This window comes from Pholcus phalangioides, unplaced genomic scaffold, assembly GCF_987345545.1.
Source record: "Pholcus phalangioides strain wild (caught in Gottingen) unplaced genomic scaffold, Ppha-v1.0 ptg000001l_1, whole genome shotgun sequence".
In the NCBI taxonomy this organism is placed as follows: domain Eukaryota; kingdom Metazoa; phylum Arthropoda; class Arachnida; order Araneae; family Pholcidae; genus Pholcus; species Pholcus phalangioides.
The window spans coordinates 3,693,361-3,715,588 of record NW_028301594.1 but is presented as its reverse complement, the minus strand read 5'-3'; the positions used below and the strand labels follow the sequence as shown (position 1 = coordinate 3,715,588).

Here is a 22,228-nt window from a genome sequence, read left to right as displayed (position 1 = left end):
TATCGGCGAAAGATCCGGAGAGCGAGCTGGCCAGGGAAGCAATTCAATCTGGTGATTGACGAAGAACTTTTGGACAATGCGTGCCACGTGTGGTCGCGCATTATCCTGTTGAAATATAGCTGTGGGCAAGCCCTGAAGGTAAGGAAGGACAACTGGTCCTAACACCTCGGAGATGTAGCGCTGGCTTTTTAAAGTACCGGCAATGCGTACCAGAGGAGTGCGAGAGTGATATCCAATACCGCCCCATACCATAATACCCGGTGCAGGACCAGTGTGGCGGTGCATAACGCAGCTGTTCAGCATCCTCTCTCCACGGTGTCTCCAGACTCGAATCCGACCATCGTGGTGTTGCAGACAGAAGCGTGACTCGTCAGTAAAGACAATTTCATTCCATTGTGCCGTCCACATCCTTCTTTCATCGCACCATTGGCGGCAGAGACGTCTGTGGTTCTGCGTCAAGGGTAGACGAAGCAATGGATGTCTTGCGGACAGACCACTCTGCTGTAAACGGCGTCGAATGGTACGTGCAGACACTGGATGATGCGGTACAGACTGAATGTGCTGTGCTATGGTTCGTGATGTGGCTGAGCGATCCGTCACTGCCATACGCACAATATGCCTGTCATCACGTGAAGTGGTGCACTGAGGTGGATGCGATCGAACACGTTGGTCCGTCGTACCCTCCTGCATCCAACGATCACATATCCGCATTACAGTTGTTTGGTTTCGTCCAACATGACTACTGATTTCCCTGAAAGATAATCCACAATCTCAGTAGGCCACTATCCTTCCTCTGTCGAACTCGGATACTTGATCAAAAGATGGTCGCTGTTTTCCAGCATAATTGATCATTTTTTTGAAAAAACAACAAGAAAAACACAATTGCCGTACTTCAAATCGTCGAAATCTCCAAGCCTTAAATAGCGCTTTGAAGTGGCGCCACAGGTGTGTGTGATGTGCGTCTGCGCTGAAATCCTAATCATTTGCATATCTCACCTCCGCTAATGCATGTTGTAAATTTCATATTATTTGCATGCTTCCTTCAGGGTGTTGCATTTACGGTGGCCAGCAGTGTATTTAAAAAATATAGCAATCCAATTAAAAATGCAATTAACAAAAATTGTAAACAATATATACACATGATAAAATATTGTACAATGCCCATAAAGAATACTTATGGTTGTCTTATTCTAAGTATGGATAGCTTCTCGATTTACCCCAACATGTTTATCGTATTTCTTTTTAAACGTGTCAATTGTGTTACAATTTACTACCTCCGGGGGTAAGCTATTCCATTCCTTACTGTGAAATGTAATTTAAAAATGAACTACAAAAACTAGACTACACATTATGTGGGCATTGTTAGTGACAAAATTACTTGCATCACATAATGTTTGTTCATAGAGGCTGTATAGCTAAAACTTAAAGAATCTAGTTAGCGAGTTTACTAGCTGTGTGTAATTAAACTTGTACTGGTAGTTACAATGTGCTCATTCTTGTTCTTTACTCATTAGTGAATAGCTATAAATTCATCCAGCAGTGTAACTGAGCCTTTAAGTACAGGTAACAGTGCGTAAAAAGATAATGTGATCTTGATAAATAAAGAATAAATAGAGAAACACCAAGTAAGAAAAATGCAGAAAAATCTGAAAAAAAAAATCCTTACTTTTCTATCACTATAAACAACTACGAGATGAGCAGATGATGGGTCAAATGAAAGAGCGGTTGGTGGGTATTTATAAGAGGGAAGTTGTGAATGCATCTATATTCGGAAAAAAACAAAAAAATGTGTTATAAGCATCAAACCTTTTAAAAAATTCCGAAATTTAACTTACAAAAAATATTTAAGATTAAACATGAATGTAATAAATGAGGAAACTCATTAAGCAACAAACTTGAAATTCTTCCACATCAAAAACCAAAACAGAGCCTTTGATAGAACTCAGAGCCAAATATTTATCACAGCAGCTAATAACGGTTGAGTCTGTAAAATCATCTGAAATATATGAAATTGAAAAAAGTTATAATGAATAAATGATTGATGAGTAATTATGTTGAAATAATAAAATAAAAATCTGAATTCCATAAAATATACTGTATACAGATATCTGATTCAGAAAATGGGTGCACAAACTTTGGCTGTCAGGCCAATCAGACCCAATTTGAGAGTTTTATCTGGCCCAAGAAGCAATCCAGAAAAATAAATCCTCATTTCAAAATACGTTTTAGGACTTGTGGTTAAATGTAATATGCATACAAAATAATCATTTTTGTTGCATGATGGTCGTTGTCTACATGTGAGGGCTAATTATACAGGGACCTACAGTTTATTGCTCAATCCGAACAGCAGTGTTTGACATTTTATTCTTTTATTCATCTTTCTGAGGGATTGTATACTAGCTCCTTGGTGGGGGACTTCCTGCAGTAGTGCAACATGTTCTGCGGTCATCTTATTGCCATTTCTGTTGTATCTCTGCATCCTGGTATCTGATTTGTAGTTCCTGATGCTGCGTTACACTGACATTAATGAACCCACATCAGGATTCTGACAAGAATGAATTGGATATCTAACTCACTACATGCTTGAAGATCTTTTGCTACAGTAGGTGAGGATCTTACCCCCAAACCAGAATGTTTCACACTGTTCTGCAACAAACCTTTAGATGTACTGAGAAATTGAATTTTCTGGATGTTATGCCGAAACTGATATTTGGAAAGAAAAGTGATTTGCCTACTTTGGGAATTGAACCTGGGTCCCCTTGCCTACCGAGCAAGTGCGATAACCAATACACTTTTTGTTTCTCTGTTTTTTTCCAATACACTTGCCCGCTATGCAAGGGGATCCGGGTTCGATTCCCGGAGGAGGCAAATAACCTTTCTTTCCAAATATCAGTTACGGCATGACATCCAGAAAAGTCAATTTCTCAGTATATTTCAGGCCGAAAAAATACCATCTTTTCAAACCTTCAGATGACTGAAAATGCTTGGATATAAGTTTCCATAATAGCGTTTTCTTTATGCAAGAAGATTTGCTTTTTTAAAATTCTTATTGAGATTGTTCTGCGACATATGTCACAGTTTACGACATATTCTGCATTGGGGTATCAACTTGCACTACTATGCTTGTACATGAAATAAGATTATATAATTTATTATTGATTTTTGCTGCAATACCCCAACGGGAGATAGTAACTTAGAATGAAAAAAAAAAGGATGTTTGAATTAGTTATTAGTGTTTTTCATTGATGTTGGACCGTTGAAGCAGTAATTTGGCTTATATATAGCCCATAAAAGCAATCCTGGGAAAAATATTGCCTGCAAACTATAAAATTTATGCAACTATGATTTAGATCAGCATCTTCAATCTGTTGCTCGCAAGCACCATGGTGCACCATGAGGTGCTTGATGCTCATGTCTGAATTCATACTTGCGAGCACTTCCTGAAGGTCCCAAAAACATCTTGTATGAATAGCATTCAAGGACTAAAACCATACTGATTTTTCAGGTATAAATATCTCAAACTTGCCATAAGAGTGCTTTTTTGATAATGGGTACAGGCAGTGGTGACTAGAAAAAAGGTTGAAGACCTCCGATTTAGACAGAAAAAAAAATTCAAACTATATTATTATAATGTTTCCAGCAAGTTTGCTCTGAAAAACATACTTTGCATTAAGAAAATCAATTTACAACTTTTATACAAAAATTGCGACGTTTTTAAGACAAATAAATTCACTTGGTCGACGCGTTTCGGCTCTTCAATGGAGACCCGTCATCAGGACCTCGTGGTCAGAATTCACACGACTGAGTCGTGGAGGGGTGATGTTTACATCTGGTCGTCCGAAGAGTATTTGTATAAAGTCGCCTTTGTATTTGCTGCGTCAGAGTGGTCTTTGGATGCGAATAGGGGAGCCATCTGTTGTAGTGTGTTGAAAGTTTTGTCACGACTGAGGTTAATAAAGTCTGTCCAAGCTGACAAAATAGGTGGCGTGTTTTCTTCCATCATTAACGAGGAAATTCTAGTCTTCTCGGTCGTGACAAAACTTTCACCCAGAATTTCCTCGTTAATGATGGAAGAAACACGCCACCTATTTCGTCAGCTTGGACAGACTTTATTAACCTCAGTCGTGACAAAGCTTTCAACACTCTACAACAGATGGCTCCCCAATTCGCATCCAAAGACCACTCGGACGCAGCAAATACAAAGGCAAACTCTTCGGACGACCAGACGTAAACATCACCCCTCCACGACTCAGTAGTGTGAATTCTGACCACGAGGTCCTGATGACGGCTCTCCACTGAAGAGCCGAAACGCGTCAACCATTCGACCAATTGAATTTATTTGTCTTAAAAATGTGGCAATTTTTGTATAAATTTAAACCAGGCAAAGTTTCCCATTTTTGTATAAATTTAAACCAGGCAAAGTTTCCCATTTTTGTATAAATTTAAACCAGGCAAAGTTTCCCATTTTTGTATAAATTTAAACCAGGCAAAGTTTCCCATTTTTGTGATAATTTACAACTTGTTAAATAAAGAAAATAATTCTGAACAGAATTGAACTAATTTTATCCAAAACAAAGAGGACCAAACATATTGTTGGTAAGAAATATACTGGATATGAGCAAATATCTATATAGTACTTGAAGTTTCTAAAATAAAGGGCTTCGAATAAAGAGCTAAAAATTGTAGAAATGAGCTTGGTTTGTTGACAAAATTTGAAATAAATCTAACAAAGTTAACTCAAAAAATATCTGCATTATTTCTTGGCAATTTCTTCAACCTTACAGCAATTTACCACCAATTGAGTCGGGTCAGAAATGGTCCAGTTTCTTAACAGTCCTCGCTCTGTTTTTAATGTTTTCATCAACAGATTTTTAAAAAAAAATTTTCAGTTGTTAAGAAAATGCTCTTCTCTTGGCTGTCCCCAGCCCATTTTTCAAATTTTAAAATAACTTTCTTTCCTAAATATATTCCTTTGTTTAATAATATATATTTTCAGGACCAGTATATTTTCCTATTTCATTCTTTTTCATAATTTTAAATATTTTTTTATCAATAGTTTATAGCCAAATGAAAATTTTCCCCACTATTTTTTTTCATTCATGCCATTTGGAAAACAACACCAGCTGCCACCAATCAAACTCTGCATTGAGAAGGTTAAGAATGTAATCATTACTTAAACCTCCTTTTAAATCAATTAGAATTGTAAATTGATTCAAAAATTAAGTTTATTCGGGAAAAAGTGAGTGTCTTCATTAAATGTTCTTTTTCTGACTACTTTTTTGAGAGATATATATAACTGAAAATTATTTTCACTTTACCATGTTTCAGTTCAGAGAGACATCTATTATTTCTGAAAAGCACATGTTTTCAGCCTGCTTAGTTTTTGATCAGTGTTGCAAACCATGTAAAAATTGCCTTTCTCCTGGCATTAGGTAACCAGAAGGAAGGTTCGACAATAAGGGGGGAAAAAGTAAAAAAATCTAAATTTCTTAGTTGCAACATCAAGTTGCAGTAATATTTCATCTAAAGTCTTTGCATTAAGAATGCAACTTGTGTTCTAGCAAAACAGAGACAAGTTAGAAATTGGCTGCCCCAATAAAATTGACAAAAAAAGAGCAAGAAACACACGCACACAAAAAAGAACTAAAAATTCAATTCACAAAAAAATTGTCCAAATTGAAAAAAAATGGGCCTCCAAAATAGACAGAACATGTTGCGATTACCAAGAATAAATATGTTAAGTGCTGAAACAGGCAAAATGCCTTGTCGGATTTGCTTATCTCTTAACATGGTTGAATTTAAATCATTTTCTCCATGAATTTTTAACAAACTTCATTGTTGACTATGTTTTGTTTATTAGCAGGTAAAACAAGTGCCCCTAAGAATGTTTTTGGGTTTTTGTTTAACATTTTTTTTTTAATTTTTGGTCCAATTTCATGGGAATGACCCATATATACTTATATGTTACTGCCAAAGCCTGAAATTGAGCAATTTGCGACGAGGCCAGCCCAGTTAACCTGGACAATGTCCAAAATTTGAGCTTTCAATATTCAGATTTCCTTGATTATTAAGATTGCTATAGCTAACCATGATCATTATGGTTAACTATGGCTGATTATACAGGGCCATAATTATCACACAAAAAAATACAGCAATGAAATGACCCTGAATCAGAGACTGATATAGGGATGTATAGGGATTGATAAATGGGCTGGTTCGTTGCAAATTGGCCAACTTCAGGCTTTGGCAGTAACATATGTATTTTGGTTGGAAATCTTACTATATTTTCAATATATGAACTCAATTTGAACAGAAAAAAAATAGAATGCTCACTTGGCAAATTATTAAATGATGTCAATAGCTTTGGTGACTCTGTGTCACAATCCAATAACTGCACCCTATCACAAGAGACGATAGCAAGTTTATTTGATGATACAAACTTCAACTGTTTTGCAGGTCCTAAGTTTTTAGGAAGACTAGCTTTCTTTATGAACAGTGAAGTTGGATTTTGTGACACCCCAGAATTCTGAAAAATAAATGAAAAAAAGAAAAACTTAGAAAGAGATTAAAATTACAGCTAGATTTTTAAAACACGATTACTTGAAAATTTTGACATGGAAAAAATAAAATTTCATCTTGACTAAAGTAATAATTGAAAAAGGGGATTTAATTGGGGAAAAGGGATTTAAAAGGGATAATTATTTTGAAAAGGAAAATTTAATAATTGAAAAAAAAAAAAGAAATAATTTCCTTAAAATAAGAATGGTGTTTCTGAACAATATATGAACTATGAACTTTAAGTTGGAAATTTCACTTCATAAAACAAAAATTTTAGTAATAAGGATTTTTTGAGGGCAATGCAAGTTACAAGCAGATGCATACTACTGATTAAAAATAAATGGTTAAATAAAGGTTAATTACCTCATGAACCTCATTAATATAGAAAAGCTTAATGCTGTATAAAGTGGAATAAGAAATCCAGCTTCCATCCGTTGAGATTGCACTGCAAACAATGGTCATGTTAGAATTAGACTTCAAAGAAAGAAGTTTAACAGGATCAAATGGAGTTTTTTCACCCTCTTCACCTGAAACACAATTGACTAATGATAGAACTAATATGATACAGCAACTTCAGTTTAATCATCATTACGTATTCATAATTTTCTGTTTTCAATACACTACATTTTCAAATGTTTACAGGCTTTTTAAATATGCCAATTCATTATTTTCTGCCCACTTTCAAAGTTCTTTACTATCAAAATAATAGCACCATTCAAAGTGATGACAAATCGAAGGTCATTTTATGGCTAATTAGACCGGAACCTACAATTCATTAGCTGATTCAGAGCACACAAATACAGCAACCTTCTACTATTTTCATATTATGCCTTTGACAGAGAGGTTGTTATAATAACTTTTTTTGGGGAACTTCCTGTGGGAAAAAGAAAAAAATTTCTTTTTGCAGTTATCATTGATGTCATTTTTGTGGTACTCCTACGTAAGAGAATATTCTTACAAAAACTGAGCAGGTATTAAACTCATGATACCTCTGGAAATCTTTTGATATAGTGAATGAGTATCTTATTGACCTAGGCTACAGCCCTTTCCATGAATTGTTAACTAGAGTAAAAAAATTGGGTCACTGGAGTCATAAAAAAAGGGTCAGCATGACTTTGACATTGCATCTCCTGAAGACCAAGTCGTCAGTCAAAATGAAATGAATGTATCTGATGGTAATGCTCACCTTGTCTGAAAGTTCTCTCATGGTGATTCGATTATCCTGCATCACCGGAGTCCTCAATTGGTGAATAACAATCTCATTTTTAAATGTTGAGGGCCTACCAGTACGTGCTTCACTTCAATCAATGTTCGGCCATCTTTGAAGTGGTTGTACCACTACTTTATGGGTGTGGATGCCCATTTCTTCATCTTTGAAGGTCTGTTGAATCTTGCAGATTGCTTCCACTTAGGAATAACTAACCTTCACACAAAATTTAATGCAGTAGCATTGTTCACGTTTTACCTGCCAGTTGGTTGAAAATGTGACAATACTTACACTTTCTCATTCATCAGCGGTCTGCTGACAACTGACAGCTTCTACAGGCAAAAAAAAAAAAAAAATCCAAGCCACAAGAACTAGAATTGCCTACATACGTGCACTAAACCATGCCCCCTAGCTTCATTGGTTTATGCATGAAAAATTCTTATATATGGTTTCATACTTTTGGAGGAAAAACCTCATAGTCAATCTTTGAAAATGAGAGAAATCACAGGTAATTTTATTTACAAACGATTAACTATCTAACTTTGGTACATAAGTTCAGAAATGAGAATTGTGTAAAAATATTTCAAAATCATCAGTTTGAATGGGCTCCTTACCTGTCATGAGCTGTGCTGACGAAAGGTATGTGTGTAATTGGTCACATCTGGTCAGGCTACCCTCAGCAAACAGAGGCCTCGGTCAGTTAGAGAATTGATTAATTAAGGTTCTATTATATATGTCTTAGGAATAGATTTTTCAGCAGAAACATTTTTGGATATATTTTCGATAAAGTTCAAGTGTGATTTCAACTAGTCTTTAAGATCATAAAACAACTATTGAAATCAACAGAATCAATTCATACTCTCATTATTTAATTAATGCAAAGTAGATGCAAAAAACTCAAACAAAAACTTTAAATACAAGATATACAGAAGACTGGATGTTGTGAAGATATTTATTATTTGAGATGTTAATTTTTAAAGGAAGGAAAAACCTCATCTCTGCCTCTACCGGGAGTCGAACCCGGGTCCCTCGATTGCCGGATGAGTGCTCTGACCACTAAGCTACAGAGAAGATAGAGATTTTCCTTCGCTAGAGCGTATATGTGCTGAACGGAACCGTGCAATGGATGGTGAACCGATCAGCTAATAGCTCAATGGACGACGAGCCACTAGATGGCTATATATATGACATGAATGTCGCTCTCCACTTGTTAATACAATATAGCCATCTGGTGGCTCGTCGTCCATTGAGCTATTAGCTGATCGGTTTACCGTCCATTGCACGGTTCCGTTCGGCACATATACGCTCTAGCGAAGGAAAATCTCTATCTTCTCTGTAGCTTAGTGGTCAGAGCACTTGTCCGGCACATATACGCTCTAGCAAAGGAAAATCTCTATCTTCTCTGTAGCTTAGTGGTCAGAGCACTCGTCCGGCAATCGAGGGACCTGGATACGACTCCCAGTAGAGGCAGAGATGAGTTTTTTTCTTCCTTTAAAAATTAACATCTCAAATAATAAATATCTTCACAACATCCAGTCTTCTGTATATCTTGTATTAACAAGTGTAGAGCGACATTCATGTCATAAAAACTTTAAAACAAAAAATTACTTTATATAAAAACCTTCATCTTTACCTGACTGAAAAATTTCTTTGAATTTCCAAATCTCAAGACATTTCGGATATTGAAGTAAAATATAGTTATTTTTTTCAGAGGCAGCACTGTATACTACCTGAAAAAATTATTACATATACATTTTTCTAAACTTTTCATATGCAAGCTCAATCACAACATGAACTCAAATAAATCAGGGCTTGACATGTGCCAGGTTGCCATGGTGCGTGAAAAATGATACTGATACCTAAAATTTTCTAAGCATGATTACTAGCTCAGATAAACGAAATACACTTAGCTCCTGAAATATTTGGTTGGCACCTAGATTGTGTCTTGATTTGTCAAGCCCCGGAAAAGACATAGTGTTAGAGGTTATATTTAAAGTACTCTATTGAAACCTTGTTCGAAATTCCCAGAGAATAACTGCAAGGATATGAAAAAGATCTTAAAACAAAGTTCTTCAAATATTGGACACTTTTAAGAATAAGAATCAACACATACACTTTCTTTTCAAATTTTCTCAAAATGCACAATTTAAATCATTTGAGAAGTACATTCACTATAATGATAAATCCATCTATATATAGATATATAGAAGAGTTGATCCACTTTGCCCAAGAATATTGAGAAGACACCAACGAATAAGGCAAATACACAAAAAATAATAAAAGTCCTAATGCATTTCAACACCAATGGGTGCCGTCTTCAGAGGAAAAATTTAACCACTAGTCTCGCTAACCGAGTTTCCCACTTGGGTTGAATACCAAATCTTCACGCTCGGTTGCTCAGCGGAAGAAGTACGTCTGTTCACTTCAAATGTCGTGGTCAGAATGAAGCTGTGAGCCTGCGTGAGATACTAATGCAGCGTCCTGATAGGACCTTTGCGGAATAGTGCTATCTGATTGGTCCATTCGAATGTTCTTGTAATTCCCGCTCGAAATGAATTTAAGCCATGGTGTTGCGATCGGGGGTGTAGATTTATTATCGTTCACTAGTATATTTTTGAAGGCCCGAATATATGTGCCTTCGTAGAAATCTAGATTTCTACGAAGGCACATATATCGGATAGCACTATTCCGCAAAGGTCCAATCAGGACGCTGTATTAGTATCTCACGCAGGCTCACAGCTTCATTCTGACCACGACGTTTGAAGTGAACAGACGTACTTCTTCCACTGAGCAACCGAGTGTGAAGATTTGGTATTCAACCCAAGTGGGAAACTCGGTCAGCGAGACTAGTGGTTAAATTTTTCCTCTGAAGACGGCACCCATTGGTGTTGAAATGTATTAGGACTTTTATTATTTTTTGTGTATTTGCCTTATTCGTTGGTGTCTTCTCAATATAGATATACACTATCTACCAATAAGTATTTGGACACCTATGCAAATGATGATATCTGCGGCCCTGAGATTCGTCACGCCCTCCACCGGTATATATAGTGTAGGAAACAACATCGGCATTAGTCGCATGCAAGATGCCGCGCAGTTTGGAGCTCTTTGATTTCGAGAAAGGTATAATTATTGGGTATCACAAAAATGACCGATCCTTAAGGGATCTAGCGAGCTGAAGTACCCAAAATCGACAGTGGCCTATGTGATTAAGAAGTGGAAGGAGAGCTGTGATTGTCGGAATTTGCCCCGAGTCGGCAGACCAACGAAACTGGGAGATAGAGACAAACGGGTGCTGTCCAGAGAAATTCGGAAGAACCGCACCCAACCGATGGCCATCATTCGCGAGGAGTTTCAACAGGCATCCGGGAGTATTGTTTCAATGAATATCATCCGTAAGGAAGCACATCTGATTGGTTTCCATGGTCGTGCTGCTGCCCATAAGCCTTTGATCACAAAGTCCAACCATGTTGCTCAGTTAATGTGGTGCAAAGCCCATCGAAATTGGACCGTAGATCAGTGGAAATGGGTTCTTTGGAGCGACGAATCAAGGTTCACCCTCTACCGTTCGGATGGCAGGGTCTGGGTCTGGCGTCTGCCTGGAGAACGTCTCCTGCCAGAATGTATTGTGCCAACAGTCAAGTTCGGCGGAGGTGGAATTATGGTCTGGGGTGTTTCTCCTGGTATGGACTGGGACCCTTGGTCCCCATTCATGGTAAGCTCAACGCCGATGCCTACTGCACTATTTTGGATGACAATGTGCTTCCTATGTTGTGGCAGTTTTACGGGTTGGACCCCTGTTACTTCCAGGACGACAACGCCAGCTGTCATACTGCGAGGTTAACCAAGGCTTGGTATGGTGCCAATGGGGTTCATCGAATGGACTGGCCTGCCCAGAACCCAGACCTGAACCCTATTGAGAACCTCTGGGACAAGTTGGATAGCCGACTTAAGGGGTGCCCTACCCGTCCAAAATCGGTGAAGGAACTGACATGTCTTCTCCAAGCCGAGTGGAAGAAAATACCACTAGCCATCACACAAGGACTTGTGGAAAGTATGCCCCGGAGGGTTCACGCTGTAATTGCCTCTCGTGGAGGCTCTACCGACTATTGATTTTGAATAAAGTTAGTTTTTCTTTTCTATCACAGGAGTCCAAATACTTATTGGTAGATAGTGTATATTTCTTCAAATATTACTTGAAACTGCACATAGTCTCTAATATTAAACTTCTCTCGATATAACAATCATCTTTATAGATAAATCTCTGTACAACGATATTTTGGAACAGATTTTGAAACTGTTAAAACAATATACTTTTATGTTTCGTTCAAAATGGCCTTCAATAGATATCTAAACTTGGCACCTATATTTTGTTTATTTGAGGGCACCTACTAACATCAGTATTTTACACCACCTGATCACAGAAAGCATAAGCTGTCTGTGTGTAGCACGCAAGAGTAATTGGGTAAGCCCTTTTGCAGGGGCAAAACAGCAAACTATTAATAAAATAGCAAACTATAATGTTGCTTTTTTTTTGTTTTTTGCAGCAAATAAACACTTGCTGCAAAAAAAAAAAACATGTTCTACTGGTTTTACCAACTCCAATTTAAAAGAGATGGCAATAATAGCATAAATTTTGTGGTGCATAATGATAATGCTGCCTCCCAATATACACGAGATAAAAATGAATACAAAAAAGCTCAAAAGGAATGTAATTTCGAATTACATTCATTTGACACAAAATTATTGAAAATTGATTGGAAAAGAATATATATTGTAAATTACCTCTGAAAAAGGAGAGAAATCAATAACAGTTTTTGGAGGATATTTGCTGAAAACCAGATACGAATCAACACCTGGGAAAGAAAACACAAACCATCAATAAAATTTAAAAAAACAAAAACAATAAAAAACAGCTGCCAACTTTGGAGAATCAGAATTTTTCACGAGGATCCAAATTCTGTACAAAAATAAATATAAACAGTATTTTTGAAAAATAATGTAGGGATTTTTTATAAATGAAAGTAAAGTTGTAGAGATTTTTCCCATTAGCAAAAACAAGCATTGTATAAGCCGATCACAAGTTACCAACCAGCATGTTAAATTACCCGTCATTACCAATTTCAAATCAAATCACCCAACAAGAAAATCGCCATCAGGGCCAAAAACCGGACATATAACTTAACAGGACATATGGTCAAAGCAGATACAAGTCATCTCGCTAATTTCGGATGTCAAAAGACCAAATTTATGGAGGATATATGGCAAATTTTGTCTTTCTTCCCAAAAAATAAATATTTTTGTGATATTTTAATAAAATGACAACAATTTATGCTTGCAGCGTCGTTTCTAGATTAAAACCTAAAAACAGTCTTTTTTCCAGGCCTTGTTTAGAATTATTTCCCCCCCCCCCCACAAAAAGTAGAAATTTTTTACAATCATAGTTGAAATTTGGAAGATATAAGAATTTTTCAGTCGTCTGGGAGATAGAGAAGAAATTCAGGAGAATTGGCAGCTATGAAAAAAAGATGAACAGCATTTTTTAATATTTTTCAAAACAAAATGGTTAGTATAATAAAGTAAAGTAAAGCAAAATTTTAAAAGAATTTCACCTCCTGATACAAGATAATTTCCTGCCATTGTTAATGCTCTGACATCATGTGAATGCAGTGTCCTTTTCACTGATTTGATCCACCTTCTTGATATATTTGGATCATCAACTCTTTCATGTATAAAAACAACGGGGTCCACACCAGCAGTGTAAACTGATCTTTCATCCTACAACAAGTAATGAAAATCTGATTTGAATTGTTAATATGATTGGAAAAAAAAAAATTAACTACAAGGGAGAAAGAAAAAAAACGAACATTATTTTCAATGCATATCAAAGATTTGATAACTTTCTGAAAATTCAAACACTCACTTTACTCAGGCACATGGCCAACACATCAGCTTTGTGCACTTCAGTAGACTATAATAGAAATATAAATCATTATTTTTTACATAAAATTAAGGAAAAGCATTGATTAAATTAAATGAATGAATCACCCACCCACCCCTTCCTCCCTCTCACGAATATATAGGACAGTACCCTGCATTCTCTACTTGAGAAGGAACTTTGGTGATCATCATGTGATGCTAAGTGTAGTAGTAAATACACTCAGCATTTACAACTTGACAAATTTTCTTAATTATACGAAACGCCTGACTCATGGTGAGTATCGATTCTCTGCTCTGATTCAAACTCTCTTGTTGCATTTCTGGCCCCATAACCCCAGGAAATCTCTGCCCCCCCCCAAAAAGGGGTATAACAGGAACAGCATCCTCATTTACTTATTTATGGCCAACCAATACTGTTTGCAGGTATCTCTTTGTCCCATTTACAGGATCTTGGTAACAGTTACCATGCCTTTCATTCCGAACACTTTTGCAAAAGCTTGTGGAAAATCCCCACAAAGAATAATACTTCTTCACACCTACATGATTCACAATTCTTGTTATATTACTTGGGGTGAGAGCAATGGGCAAAACTGCGTAAGCACTTCCCTCTTGGGATGCCAACAATTGATGATGATCTTGTTTTAGCAGTCTAGTGAGATTTTTTTAAATACAAAAATATTGGAAAGCTGCGCAGGGTAAAGCAGAATTAAATGAAATTCATGGGATCTTGCACTATCATTGAAGACTATTTTTCTTGATCAACAAATTTAAAGATGGCCAAATATCCACTGAAAAAGAACAACCTGAGCACCCAATTGAGGGCACTACTTTTGGATATCACTACGATGGTATCGTCACGGAAGATCAGTGTATTTGTATTCTCCCATTAAAAATTGGAAACTATTTTTTTTCTTTGCGAAAGATTACTACTTCACCAAACACCAACTCTGGCCATATCGCTATATTGCAATTTACTGCCATTAGTGAGATGGGTTGGAAGTGAAGGCGCTGTCTATCGGTGGTCGCCTCGAGTTTGTTAGGGAAAATATCTTATCTATATCCTCCCTTGGGTTCGAACACGGGACCCTGACGATGACCTTCACGATGGTAGACGAGCATCTTACCACCATGCCACTCGGGCACTTGCGAAAGATTACTGACAATTGATCAAAATTGAATGCAAAAACACATATCAAAAGAAAATTTGTGGATATTGGCTCATAATACATCAATATCAACCAGAGCAGAATAAAAGATAAGCAGGATCAGCTCAATTTTGAGAGAAAGATTTCTTACGTTTAGTAATGTGCCATTTCTTCCATTCCAGAATGAAGTCTTGCCATTAGAGTCACCACTGATAATGGTCATATCTCTTGAAATTTTGAAGTAAAAGATATTAATGTATGGAAAAATATAATTTGTAGTTAATAATGCTTACACATGCTACAGTATAGGCCTACATGCACAACAACAGAAAATCTTTGAATTGACACTGCATCTCTCCCTCAAACAGATTTTTCATTAAACCATGTTAAAAAAATCATGTTCCTCAACCCTTCAACTCTTCTTTAGTTATGTACAGGGGAGTTGCAATAATATAAATTACTAAACATAACTTACTGTGGTAAAATTATGTTACTTCATATACAATCTTTTAATTTTTAACTGAAATTTGCTGTCATAATTTTAGATAGTATTCTAGTAACATAATACAGTAGATGCTCGTTATAACGATCATGCGTTATTACAACAGTTCCATCGTAACGACCAGTATGATAAGATATTCATAGTGAAATGCAGTGTATATTTGTTATGTCGACCTCTGTCGTTCCACGGAAAATGGACTTCTATCTCCCGATAAAAGTCCATTTTCCATGGAACAACACAGGTTGACATAACAAATATACACTGCATTTCACTATGAAGCACACAAATAATTTAGCACTATTTTTAATCTTGATAAATTACATTTTCCCTAAACCAGCTGACTTTCCCCTCAATTAGGGTGATCAGGAGACACTCTACTGACTATTATATGCTTGAATGATCAGGAAAGCTTGTGTTTTATATTTAGCAAGCATGACTGTGAGTAATAAATGATACAGTAAAACCCTGACTTCAGGTTTTATTCTTTGAACCAGGTTCCTACTGTATTTGATCTTTAATCCTTTAACTGAAAAAAAAAATTTACCTTTTATTTTTTGTCTCATTTTTTAAATGTAGGAGGTAATGGTTTGTGTAACATATTTTTTCTTGAGGAATAATTATTTCTCTATAAGTTTCCATACATGTTTTGAAGAAGTTGCATATATAGTTTTACTGAAATAAATTCTTACATTATCCCATTAATTGCCAAGACTGGAACCAAGCAGTTTAAGGGTTAAAGGGGGAAAAAACTATTTTGTCAATTTAGTTCAAGCAAAATAATGGATCTGTTTTAATTCATGCTGAAAGTTCAACTGTATTTAGACATACCTATAAAAATGCCTTTGAAGATCTGTGCAATATCTTAAGTTAGTATGAAAAGCAAACTATGCACTTTGACTAATTACATGAATCAATAAAAAAATCAGGGAATGGATTAAAATTGGAGAGAGAGCTCAATTTAAAAATTTACAAATTGAGATTATCATAACTATATTATAAAAATATAAATAACCTGATTAGCATCTTATACTGTATATAGTATTATTGGAAAATTACAAAAATTCTAAATATATCTTAAAAACATTGAATGTGAAAATGATATTCTTCTTACTGTGTTAAAGCTATGCACCATACTATTGTTTCTGAGAATTTTTCTTTGCGACCAATAGTGATTCTTTCACACACAGATCCTCTGAGCACACTCCAAAGTCTTATTGTATCAATAGATCCCGTAGCAATGAATTCGCCCGACTTATGCCACGCCAAACATAGTATACGACCTGAATATGCAAAATAACATGCAATAAAATGAATCAAGAAATCTGTCATTGAGTATTAATTTTGCTTCTAACAACAAAAATCGGCCCCATAGCCAATAGATAGAAATTTTTAATATTCACTATACATAAAAATCTTTTGAAGGGGAAAAAATGTTTTATTTCCTTTTTCATTTATGATTTCAGCCAGACAAGGAAATTTTATCACATTTTCATCATTACTTTATTTCACATCTTTTCTGTTAACTATAACTTTTTACAGTGGAAATATTGAAATATACACCGTAAAAATCCTATACAATGATATTCTCCTATATAACAACATTAAGCTTTGGTCCCAATGCACTCTTCACTGCATTAATATATTCCATCTACAACGAGAATTTTTTTTTAACAATATGTTTCCCCAGCTTCTTGAGTATTGTTACATAGGAGTTTCGCTGCATATAAAAATTGTCTTTTAAATTAGTTTGTCAGAGACAAATATTTGTTAGTTAGCTTCAAAATGTGAGTAAGGTTTCAAAAGCAGATAAAAATTAGTTTCAACATGATTTGAAAGCTCCAAATAATCATTCCATTAAAAGAAAAAAAAATACCTTCTTGCTTGTCAAAAGTCTTTTCCAACTCCATTCCATCTTCATGTAATCTATAAATGCAGACATAGCCATCTTCCGTACCAATCTGGAGAAAAGAAAGTAAATAATGGTTAAAACATAAACAAAACTAAAAATATGAGAGGAATAAAGAAAGTAAGTTTCATTATATATATATATATATATGGTCATTAATCACAGTAGAACTTCTATCACAATAGCATGTATGCCTGCTAGTTGCATCAAAGCCAGGGGTGCTCAAGCATCCATGGTAATTTGTGATATGGGTCGGGTGCGAGTACCCACAGAATTGATTCAAAGAAATCAAAATTTCCTAAATAACAAATCAAGCACCCCACAGGTCTGAAACACTTCCGATGATGCATACACTCCACTGATGCACGCTGAGTAAATTTAACCATTAGGAAGAAGTTGACACTATTTTTAAACGTTTTTCCTGCGTGAAAAATTCAGGAAGTCCATTTTGACTTTCAATGTAGAAGACAGCAGCATGAACATGAAACATATATAATTTGACATTACAAATACATTTGCTCAGCTTGAATGCACAAAACTTTTCAGTGTGCACCAATTACCCCCAAAGCTGATTATATCAAAAACCCATAACATACATCATAAAACAATCTCTGGAAGAATTTTAAGGGAAAGAAAAATGGCTCTTCTGCATAGAAAGACACCAATATGAGAATTTCTACCACAGATCATTTTCAGCCAACCAAAGGTTCGTTGTAGAACGATGAAAAACATTATGCTTTACACCAATTTGTTATATTTCTGTGGTTCCCAACTTCGAAACACAAATGCAAGCCAATTTCCCCATTAAAAATTTTATCACAGAGCGCAACAAGCTTACGCTTACAGTAGTACAAATATTAAATCATTACACTGCACTCATAATTTGAAACATAGATGGCAACACTAGAAACAAATTAGAGACAGCACTATTAGGTCTCACACTTCTGCCACACAATTCACTAGGTAGGAAATTGGCCATGGCGATAGAGTGAAGTTTTGCTCAGTTAGAAAGAAAGGGTCAATTTGTTAAAAATTCTCTAGAAGACTGTTTATGATGCACATGCGATTATTGTACAATACTGTTCAGCATTGATTTCAATTTTCTTTTTCCACAATGTGGAACAATTGTGTGCCTACAATTGCCCTGAACATGACTGCATTTTATTATGCACAAGTGCAAAACGTGAAAGTACACGTGCTGAAAATTTTTCGAGAGATATTTTTGAGATTCGGATGCTGAAAATATTCGATTGCACAAAGGACGCAGGATAGATCTTGACGGGGGGAAAAATTGAGCTACCAAATCTTGATACTTACTGCCATTTGCGTATCAGATTTATTCACTTCTACACACCAGATGCCATGACCAGTGGAGGCTGAAGTCTATATGAAAGCAATGAAAGTGACACAAAACATTAATGAAAAAAACATTTGTAGCACAGATGGCTGAATTTCTAGAAACACTGTTTCTATTGACAGCTCCAAGAAACTATGATCATAAATTAAAAAAAAAAACAGTAAAAAATCCAATGACAAACTTGCAAATCTATACAGTTTTCAATCTCTTCAACAACAAAAAAACTGAACAATATATATTTTATTACCTTTGTGATAGCAGACTGAAAATCATATTCAATGATGCAACCATGCAATCCGACTGAAAACAACTGCCCTTTGAACCATGCGACAGCTTCGACTGAGCTCGAGGTATCATCTTTGAAAACCTTTGAAAAAAATATATATATTTTCCATATATTTCTTTCAGTATGCAAATATACTCATAAAACCATCATTGAATCATCCATGCAAAATTAACAGGAAGGGTGAACTCGGCAGCCCCTTTAATATTGTGCCCGGAGCACTAGACCTACCTGCTCTGCTTAGTTGTGACCCTGTACAGCATCAGCAAAAAGACAGTAAAAACCTGAACCATTCATTTAAAAGAATGGAGAAATAATCTTATTGAGATGGAGTTAGTAGAGTTGGTGTTTTCAACACAGGGGAATTTTTTTTTTTGATGAAGAAAAAAGTAACAAAAATTTCTGCTGGATGCAAATCAAATAGAAGATAATCACTAAACACTGAGTGTGAGATAAATTTTTTCATTAATGTGTGATGTACGTGAATAATCTGTTTTGTGAAAAAAATAAATCCTTAAGTTCAACATAAAAATTTTTAATGGGTACAAACAGTTGATAACACCAGAACCACAGTCAACTGTAAATTTCACACTTGTCTTTCGTATGTCTACGCCACCTATCACCAATTTTTATAACTATTTTCTTTGTCGAAAAAAAAACCCCTTCTCTGCTGAATTTACAAAACTCTAAACATAATAACTAGTGCAGTAGTTCTTAATCAGGGTTGTAAGAAGGCATTTTTGGAGGTGTGAGACAAGGAAAAAAAAAACTATAATATGTTGGCTATGATAATTCAGAAAAACTGAAATGATGATAAAAATTGAATTCTTCCATTCTGAAAAAAAAGAATCTTACCGATATTTTGGCACCTCCATCTTTTGGCTTTAATATGCAGAAATGTGTCACATGAAATTTGCTTTGCAAAAGTTTATTTTTCTATTAGCGATCATACTTGTTTTCATCATACTTACACTGGATCTCGATACAATAATTTCTTTATTTTATGAATTTTTTAATGACTTTTGGCTCATCCGGTACTTTAGTCAACCATTTTATACTTAAAAAAAAGTGAAATAATAAACAAAAATAAGCTAACAGAACTTGAAAGAAGGCAAAAAAAGTCAAACCTTATAAAGAAACGGACATCCTCTCATATCCCAAATTTCAACAGAAAAATCTGACCTACAAAATAGAAGTAATAACATATATTACAGAGATGTATAGAACTCATGATACCATAACAAAGTGCATTGTGGCATCTGGGAGAGGTACCACAAAACTTAATCATACATTGTATATCGTAACCATTCCTCTGGGAGAATTTCTAATGAATTGGTACATGCTGGAATGTGTGTGGCATTATCACATTTATGCTATCAGAGTCTCACTTGTTTCATGCCCCAAAGCAGAATACTTTGCATTGTTCTAACAAACCAGCTTTCTTCAATATATTTACACCTATTTGGCTAATATACTTTGTTCTTTTTATCTTTCTTTCCGGTCAAAAGAAACAAGATATACGTGTGTCGCCTACACCGATGTCATCATAGGGTCGAGAGCATTTTACTACCTTTTAGCTACCTCTTTCCTGTTCCAGCTTTCTTCATCACATTATGAATTAACTGTTCTACCATGTCCATTCAAACATTTTTTTTTTCTCTTTGCATTTTCTTTCAAATATTGTAAAATATGTAATTTAATTGAAAAATCTAATTTGTATAACATTTTTGTAATTGACTAGGGACAAATAAATTATGTTATATTATGTAACGAATCTTCAGATGGCAGGAAATGTTCTGCACTAAAAGTTTCTGCTGCTTTTGTGGTCGAGTGGTCATAGTGACAGGCACGCAATGTGACGACCTGAATTCGAACCCCACCGGCGCCACAGTAGTGGTAGATGAAGTTAGTTTTCTGTAGTTCATAACTTTGAGGTGCGAATGTGAGCCGATCTCCCCCTATTAAAAAATCTTGCCAAAGTGAGTAACAGACCTACTAATGTACAAATATTCAACCATTACACTTCACTCATAATTTGAACTACAGATGGCAGCACTGCAAAACAAAGAGATTGTCACTGTAGGCAGCAGTTTAACATTAGAGCAAGGATACTCAACCTTTAGATGAATACGGGCCACTTCATTGATTTGAAAACATTGATTTGTTGCGAAATACTTCAAATTATTTAGAAATGTGCAGTGGGCACACTTCAGTGATCAGTAATTGTGGGCCAGTTCAATGATCTAAAACTGTGTCAAAGGTAACTACAGGCCTATAACTATGTGGAACTGCAAGCTGGCCGCTTAAGTGCCATGGGTCACACTTTTTGTGATCTGTAAATGTGTCACGGGTCACTTAAGTGATCATGTGCTGGGGATCACTTAAGTGATTTGGAAATTGTCTCGGCCCCGTGATCTGGAACGGTGCTGCGAGTCCCTCAAATGATGTCAATGTGCTACTTAGCACATTTTACAAAATTTGATATGAGGTCACAGGCCATGTGGGTTGAGCATATATACACTACAGTATAGACCAGCCATCTTAAACCTGTCATCAAGAGTGCTCAATGCTTGAGCCCGGTTTCATGCTCACGGGCACTTGAACCCGTCAATTTAATACCCTGTAAAAAAATTCATTCAAGGATTCCAATTATGCAGATTTCAGGCATAAGTAAGTCAAAGTTGCCAAAAAGGGTGATCTTCGTTTGAAGATGGGAACAAGCAGTGCTTGCAACTTGAGAAATGTTGAAGACTTACGGTGCACATTTCCAAACACGACTTGAAAAAATATCATTATAGAGGAATTTATCACTGTACAGAGGTTTCAATGTATATGACTTACAGGCTTTAAAAAAATGAGAAAAGCACACTAAACACGAATAATGCTTGGGGCCCTCTAAACAAGTTTAAGCCTGGGGGGAACACCCCCAGAATAGCAGCACTCGAATCACCAACTGCGATTTAGCATATCATTATGCAAATTAATTATATTATGTAAATTCATCGTAAGTAAAATTTATTTACTTACCTTCCAACAGCCAACCTTTCGGACGATTCATCATAGGAGAGACAGTGGATCGCTTTCACGGGAGGGTCAAAGAAATTTATTCTGTGCACTTTCATGGACTTCATAATTGAGTGACTTCAAATAAATTACTTGAGATAGATTAAATGTTGCTTTTTTTTCCAGCTCGATTTCTAATATAAATCACTAATTGCAATGCCACAACTAAACACAGCAATCAATAATACGCATACACGTGTTTCGCTTTACCATTTTTGTTGTTATTTTTGAAACTTGTTCTACTTTAAGTTTTTATACAGCATAAAA

At 35.7% G+C, this 22,228-nt stretch overlaps 1 protein-coding gene across 1 annotated transcript in view; it reads right to left on the bottom strand.

Moving 5' to 3' along the window:
• Positions 1-22,194, bottom strand: part of l(3)72Dn (UTP4 small subunit processome component l(3)72Dn) — a 29,329-nt gene extending 7,135 nt beyond the window's left edge. The window contains exons 1-15 of the mRNA XM_089238725.1: positions 21,926-22,194; positions 20,026-20,080; positions 18,863-18,982; positions 18,576-18,641; positions 17,226-17,310; positions 16,464-16,632; positions 15,002-15,077; positions 13,689-13,736; positions 13,378-13,543; positions 12,551-12,621; positions 9,399-9,495; positions 6,922-7,085; positions 6,334-6,526; positions 1,896-1,996; positions 1,667-1,762 (exon numbers count right to left, since the gene is read on the bottom strand). Of these exons, the coding sequence (XP_089094851.1) occupies positions 1,667-1,762; positions 1,896-1,996; positions 6,334-6,526; positions 6,922-7,085; positions 9,399-9,495; positions 12,551-12,621; positions 13,378-13,543; positions 13,689-13,736; positions 15,002-15,077; positions 16,464-16,632; positions 17,226-17,310; positions 18,576-18,641; positions 18,863-18,982; positions 20,026-20,080; positions 21,926-22,029 (1,611 nt within the window). The 5' untranslated portion in view covers positions 22,030-22,194. The remainder of the gene's footprint in view (positions 1-1,666; positions 1,763-1,895; positions 1,997-6,333; positions 6,527-6,921; positions 7,086-9,398; positions 9,496-12,550; positions 12,622-13,377; positions 13,544-13,688; positions 13,737-15,001; positions 15,078-16,463; positions 16,633-17,225; positions 17,311-18,575; positions 18,642-18,862; positions 18,983-20,025; positions 20,081-21,925) is intronic.
• Positions 22,195-22,228: the final 34 nt, after the last annotated feature.